The 7,613-nt window shown below is 41.1% G+C and overlaps 1 protein-coding gene across 1 annotated transcript in view; it reads right to left on the minus strand.

The window, feature by feature from the left end:
- Positions 1 to 7,562, minus strand: part of LOC101852419 — a gene marked incomplete at its 5' end in the record, with an annotated part of 12,802 nt that extends 5,240 nt beyond the window's left edge. The window contains 5 exon segments of the mRNA XM_005101812.2: positions 909 to 1,014; positions 3,361 to 3,477; positions 4,803 to 4,991; positions 6,224 to 6,293; positions 7,449 to 7,562. Of these exon segments, the coding sequence (XP_005101869.2) occupies positions 909 to 1,014; positions 3,361 to 3,477; positions 4,803 to 4,991; positions 6,224 to 6,293; positions 7,449 to 7,562 (596 nt within the window).
- Positions 7,563 to 7,613: the final 51 nt, after the last annotated feature.

A 7,613-nucleotide genomic window follows, 5' to 3' on the forward strand; every position in this document is an offset into this window, starting at 1 on the left:
CACACACACAGTGGACACACACATTATAAGCCCCCCCCTCACCACACACACACACACACACACACACACACACGACACACACAAACACCCAAATACTCATCACCCTAGCACAACCCACACTTCTGAGCTCTGCTATCTATGCTATTTATGTCCTTCTCAAAAACGCATCTAGGGGGCTCTCGTGGCCTGTAGGTTAAGGTGTTGGCCTCTCATTCAAAGGTCTCAGGTTTGAATCCGTGTAGCAACCAAAAATTTTATTCTCTAAAATTGTTTCCTTTCACCTCTTTTCCTGCTCTCTAGCAATGTTCTTTCGTCTGCTTTCGTCTCCTCTTTCTGCCCCCACCCCCTCACCTCCTTTGCCCCCTTCTCTGGGCTCCTGACTCTTTCTGCTGCCTGTCTGCTGCTACTCCTTGGCTCCTTCTTACTGCTGTCTTTCTGCCACACCCCTGATCTTCTGGTAGGAAAGATCTACACCTAGCCTTCTGGGACAAGGGCGAAAAATCTCGGAGGGCCAGAGTGCAAGTTGCACACGTTAAAGATCCCATGGTGGTCTAAAATCGATAGGAGTAGGCTTCAGCCGCCACCCGTACAAAATTCAAAATTTCCTACCAACTGAAAATATTAGGTGTGTCCGTGCGCTCCTATGACCTAATGCAGTTGCGAGCGCCGTAAAACATTTACCAAAAACCCCCCCAACAAAAACCGCATTTCAGCGCATTGTGACCTCAGTGCTTTCTTGTATTATATCCATTATTTTTAACAATGAAAATGTGATTTCTTCTTAAGCTCCCTCTTTGTTCAGAACTGTTTTCACTGTTATTAACAATGGAGATAAGACAAGAAAGCACTGAAGTAGAGGCATACATCTGAGAGTTGTAGTTAGAAAGACACTAAAAGAACAGACTCACGTGAACACTTTGTTCAAAGGTAGAGGGCCGTTACAGAACGTTGACACTGTGTTTGTGTCGCAGTCTTTGTCTGCTCCGATCGTGTACAAATAATCCGTGGACGGATCTTCATTTTGCAGGGAAGGAAAGAAAAAGAAAACAGAAAAATCACATTACTTATCCTTGTGGAGGTCTTCATTTTACACAGAAAAAAAACAACAACAACCCTCCCCTAAAAAAACCTACTCCCCCCCCCCCCCCCCCCCCGAAAAAAACAACAAACAAACAAACAAACAAAACAACAAAACCCCAAAAAAGAAAAAAACAACATTCAAATTTAACCAATCAAGGAATCTTCATTGCAAAGAGAAAAAAAGTGGAAAAAAAAAATTAAGCGATAAAATAAACATCGTCTAACTTAATCAATCAAGGAATTTTCATTGCAAAGAGAAGAAACATTTTTAAAATTCTTTTTTAAATAATAAATTAACTTTATACAAATTAAACATTATTTCAATTCATCACTGAAAAAAATGGTGTTACAGCAGCATGCATAATGGAATAAAAATAGTAACAGGAGAGATTACGTAAACAGTTCGCAATGATACCATGCAACAAGAGTACAGACAATAGAAACAGCGATGCAATGTAAAGTCAACGTCTCAATTGCATTTTTTTCTGAAGAGTGTCGTTCTAAGCCAGTTTTTACGTATTTTATCAACAGTGACAACAAAAGTGAAGCATCCCGGTGAAATCAGCGTCGTCAAAACAACAAAAGTGGAGAAATTGGTATTTTTTCGCAGGTTTGGGAAATTTAATCGAATTTTTGTTTTTCGGCCCAACACCTTTATGCAAATTAAAAATACATTTCTGAGTAGATTTTAAGGGAAAAAGTTGATGAAAGGTATAAAAGATGTAAATTCTAAGTTTCCACAGGCACTCAAGCTAAGGAAATAACTAATCTTTGGTTGCCATTCTTTCGCTTATTTAACTCTGAAACCAGGCCACCCCAACCTCCTTCAATAGCCAATATCTCGACTTGTATCCGAGATAAACGAGTATTTTTTTTCGTCCAAAGCAAGGCAAATGGACAAGCTTGAAAATGATACCAATAATTCCATACGCCAAAAAACTGACGACGAGCGCCTGATTCCACCGTGTCGTGACACAATTGTGAGGCAGCGTGGTGGAATCAGTCTCTCGTCAATTTTTGGGCTTGTAGAGTTTTGGGTATCATCTTAAAGCTTGTTCACTTGTTATTATTTGGATGAAAAAATTTTTCCATTTATCTTGAATACAAGTCGAGATATCTGCGAATGAAGGAGGTGGGGGTCACCTGTTTTCAGAGGTAACATTAGTGAGAAAATGGCAGCCAAAGATTAGTTATTTCCTTAGCTTAAGAGTGGTAAGTGAAAATTTACATTTTTTGAGCATTTAATCAAGGTTTTTCAGAAAAATCCTCACAGAAATGAGTTCTTTAATGGGCATGAAAGGTGTTGAGCCGAAAAACAAAAATTTAATAAAAATTCACAAACCTTCGGAAAAATGCAAGTTTCTTCACTTTGATTATTTGGACGAGTGCTTGATTCCACCACGTCATAACACAAATGTTAATAACAACGACAGCTGCAATGACTATAGCAAGAATATAAATAATATATTAACACATCACCAGCCCTTGAAAGAACAATAAACTAAAACAAGAACAAAAACAGAACAGTAATATGAGTCAGGAGGCAATGAAATCTGGCGCTTATCAATTTTTGGGCACGTGGCCCTACTGAAAACATCATAAAGCTTGTTAATTTTTCTTGCTTTGAATGAACAAAATTCTAATCTATCTTGAACCGGCTAGAAATCGAGATATTTGTGATCGAAAGAGGAAAGAGTCGCTAGACTGCAAAGGTAAAATGAGCAAGAAAATAGCCACCTAATTTAGGTGAACTCCATTGCTTGAGGGCACTTGGAAACTGAACATTTACATTTTTGTGCCTTTAATAAATGATCTTTAGTAAAATCAACACGAGAATGTGTTTTTTAAATGGACATAAAAAGGTACTAATCCCCCCCAAAAAAAGAAAGCGACAAAAATAGCCAAAGTGTTGGAAAAATGCCTGCATCTTCGCTTGTATTATTTTGACGAGCACCTCATTCCACCACAATGCCTCACATATTACGAGTTAAGAAGATAAAATAAGATAAGACAATACTTTATTATCCCAGAGGGACATTTTTTGTACGCTGCGTGAAAACAAACAGTTGTGGTGCGTGGTTGGTGGGTGCTGTGGTGTGGTTTGCTTCTTCTCTCCTATGAAAAATCTATCTTCCTTATCTCCCCTTCTTCTTTTTAATGTTTGTTACTCTCTTGTAACACCTCAAATCTTCTGGCCCTCAAATGACCTTGAGCAGTTGCGAGCACTGTAAAACCTCTACTAAAGCAAAAACAAACAGTAGTGGCAGTGTTGTGGCCTACCTTTGAGTAGCTTCTCCAGCCAGTTGTCCGGACTGGCCCAGAAAGGAATGGCGAAGCCAACTGCCCGGGATCTGGCCCACGTCGTAGCGTTGATGTCGCTCAGGTTCTTAATGCCAGCTGAAAAGGTGAGAGCGTGTGTGTGGAGTTTGAGGTAATTTCTTGAATGTACAATTTCTCAGGCGGGCAGACAAAATGAGGCCAAAAGTCAACACTAGGGTCAAATTTGCAAGTTCTCTTTTGGTGCCATATTATTTAACTATAACATTGCTTTATATTATTTCATACTTATAAATTGTAAAAACTTCACTTTTAAGCGTGATGTATTTATTTCCATCAGGCTTGAATCCGAGAAGTAACTCATTTTGTCAGCACAGTCCCCTTTCGATACTTTCACTATCCCCCTCCAAAGGAACCCTCACCCCCTCATTTTTATTCAACCCCATTACACACACACACACACACACACACACACACACACATACACACACACACACACATACACACACACACACACAAAGGAGAAGTGTTGAAGACCCTGGAGGAAAAAAAGACAGGGAGACAGCAGAACACCACGCAATCATTAGGATGCGGGAAATGGGGATGGAGAGGGGAGAATGGAGAAAGGAATGATCATCTGGAAAGGAAAGACGTCGTCATAATCAGACAGCCACCGGAGCAATCGGTATGGATACCTTGTGGGCTTTGGTGCTGGGGGGAACTGAGCACTTATGGACCTGTCCGGTGTGCAATGACGATGTTGCCCAGGACAGGTAATACAGGTAATATGCACACACACAGACATACACTCACACACACACAGACATACACTCACACACACACAAACACACACATATACACACACACACAAACACACATATATACACACACACAAACACTGCTCTTTACCAATTTAGTCTTTGTTATGTTCCCCTTCCCCCTTCTCTCTCTCTCTCTCTCTATCTCTTTCTCTACCTCTTCCTTTATCTTTCTCTATCTCTTTCTCTCTCCCTCTCTCCATATGTATGTGTATTTGATATATATATATATATGTGAATACATGTATCTATCTATATTTATCTTTCTGTTTACCCATTCATCCATCCACACATCCATCTATCCATCCATACATCCATCCATTAATCTGTCCATCCATCCACCTATCCATCCATCCATCCATCCACCCATCCATCCATCCACCCATTAATCTGTCAGTCCACCCATCCATCCATCCATCCATCCATCCATCCATCCACCCACCCACCCATCCATCCACCTATCCATCCATCTATCTTTTCAAACATCCACCCAACCATCCATCCATCCACCTATCCATCCATCCATCCATCTTTTCAAACATCTATCCATCTATCAAGACATCCATCCATCTATCATCATTTCTCATAGCTCATACTCATACAAACCAAAGATGCAAATGTTCTTACTTGCGTCAGGATAGCTACAACCTCCATCGTCCGAATCCCGAACACAGATCAAGAGTCCAACTTCCTGTACGGGTCCCTGTCTTTCGTTCACCGCACACAAGGCACACAACTTTATGTCCATGGCACCGCCAAACGATCTCACTGGAACCAAAACTTCCCGTCCAGGAATCGCTCTGTCAAGTATGGGGACTGAAAAAAACACAAGTTTGGAAAGAAAAGTTATTTGGTCGCTTTTAAGGACAAGCGGGCTAACCCAGATTTCAGGGGTTTCCAGAAATCTTGACCTACACCAAAAGTGGGCATTGACCTACCTATAGGAGAAGTTTGGTTACATTGGTGTGTATATTTGTTTGGTTATAGAGAAAACTTTTCCTTTTCTTTTAAAGAAACTGAACAAGGGGCAAAAACTTTACCTTTCATTTTCTCAGAACAGCATTTTTTGGGATAGCCCCATTGCGCTTAAAAGCGACCATTTACTCGTATGTTTTAACGTTTTAAAAAAGTTGTTCCCGCATCCGATCCGGACATTGGGGTTGCCTTGTTAGTGAGACAAATTCCTGAGCCTTCAGCATATTGTGGTAGGGTGGCCAGTTCCTTTCCACGTCGCTTTTACTTCCCCAACTCGAAGTCAGGTACCCATTACTGCTGGGTGGGCAGGATGGGGTTGAAACCGAGGCTGGAACCCACACTTTCCACTTCGGAGACGAGTGCACTAACCGCTCCGCCACCGCACCCTCATGCAGAAGAGGTGTTGTTGTTGTTGTTAGCGATCCAGTAGCATCTGAGCGTTAACTCTTCTGCATGATGCCATTCGGTAATAGTTGCATGTCTGTTCTAATTGTTGTCTTGAGGAGTAGAGGCAATTAGATGTGTGGGGTAGCTTGGGAAGAAAACATCCCCTTAAATCAGTTAGTTTTCTACAGAAAAACAGATGATGTTCCACTGTCTTTGAGGGGTAGTCACATAGTGGACAGGCAGCAGACTGCTTTACTCCAATTCGGTTGAGATGTTGGTTGAGGGGTACATGTTGTGTTCTAAGTTGGAAGAATATGCCGAAGAGGTGCATTGACATATTATCCAGATTTTGCTAAAGCGACTCATTGCCCAGCCCTACTCATCACCAGCCCCAGTAGAAAGGGCTGCACAAGGAAGCATCAATCATACACGGCCCCTGTGCAGGGTTAAGCTAATTAGCCCAGCCTCAATTCATCTTTGTAATAACCAGGCTATTCCACAGTATCAGCATGACATTGGTACATCGGCCTATTTACAATTCTACTATGCATAAGAAAATGTTCATGTCCCCCTTTAGGAATGAGCTAAAGACAACTTAAGTCAGTAGCATCGCCCAGGTGGGGGAGAGCTAAGAATATAACCCGATGCTACAAAAGACTATAACAAATAAAATAATAATGTCTCACTTTTTTCCGAAGCAAAGAAGAAAACTGGGTCAGTGTAGGCTCCATCGAATTCCTCGCCCCTGACCTTCACCTGTGGAAAAACAAACAGAAAGAACGTATTGGAATGTTCACTGTGGTGGGAACATTGTTTTTGTAACATGAGCTGTTGGAAAAGAGTATAAGAGGGGAGTGTGTGTGTGTGTGTGTGTGTGTGTGTGTGTGTGTGTGTGTGTGTGTGTGTGTGTGTGTGTGTGTGTGTGTGTGTACGCATGTTATGTGTTTGTGTATATGAAAATCTATTATGTTTGTGTGAATGCATGCAACAACATGGCAGACCGACAACATTGCGGAGTGGACAGGGAAATCCTTCACACAAACTCAGGCGCTCGCAAAAAAAAAAGTGAAAAGTGGAGGCACCTGACGAGGCTCTCTATCATACAGCGACCTCTACGATCCTCGTGGGTTATGGGAACAGTGAGTAAGTACACGTACAAAAGCAAACTTTGCACACGAAAAGAAGGGATCAGTTGGCAGTAACACCAACATCAAACCACGTTATCTACCTTACTCTTTGTAATTTCTCAATTAGCTCTAAAACTGACTTCCGAATGTCTACCCGATTTCTTTTAACACTTTGCAGTCTCGCAGCCAGCAGTACAAAATACCCCATCCGGTCACCTAGCCAGGAGAGAGACTGCAACGGACTTCTCAGGCCTGGCACAGAACTGCACCAGGTGACCGGAACGGAGAATTTTCACCTTCGCATTATTGCACCAAGTGACCGCAAAGTATTAAATATAGACCTGTGTTTTTATGCCCACATCGACACAATTTAAATCATTTAAAAGGCAGGGCTGCCGGTTTCTGAACCACTGAGATCTACAAACTTAACACACATGCTCTGAACCATTGAGATCTACAAACTTAACACACATGCTCTGAACCATTGAAATCTACAAACTTAACACACATGCTCTGAACCATTGAGATCTACAAACTTAACCCACATGCTCTGAACCATTGAAATCTACAAACTTAACACACATACACATTTAGGTCCAAGATCAGAGTCAGTCTTCATTAATCACTTCTTCCAAAATTTTGAAGGTAAAAAAAATAATAAAAAAATAAAAAGATTCTGTTTGAAATGATCCCTCAATAGCTCAATGTGTGAAATTGGCCGGGAATAAAATAAAGAGGAATTTTCTGAAAAGATAAGAGCCATGGGAAAAATGGTGACACTCACCTCAAAAGAATAATTTTTCAAGACTTCTATGCCATTCAGGTCTGCGGCGTCTACTTTATACGAGCACGGCTCCCGATGATGTTTCCCGAGGGGGATGAAGAACTCACCTTGTAACTAAGGAGTAATAAATAATAACATGAATAATTATGATAAATTATAATAAAT

This window comes from Aplysia californica, unplaced genomic scaffold, assembly GCF_000002075.1.
Source record: "Aplysia californica isolate F4 #8 unplaced genomic scaffold, AplCal3.0 scaffold00300, whole genome shotgun sequence".
NCBI lineage: Eukaryota > Metazoa > Mollusca > Gastropoda > Aplysiida > Aplysiidae > Aplysia > Aplysia californica.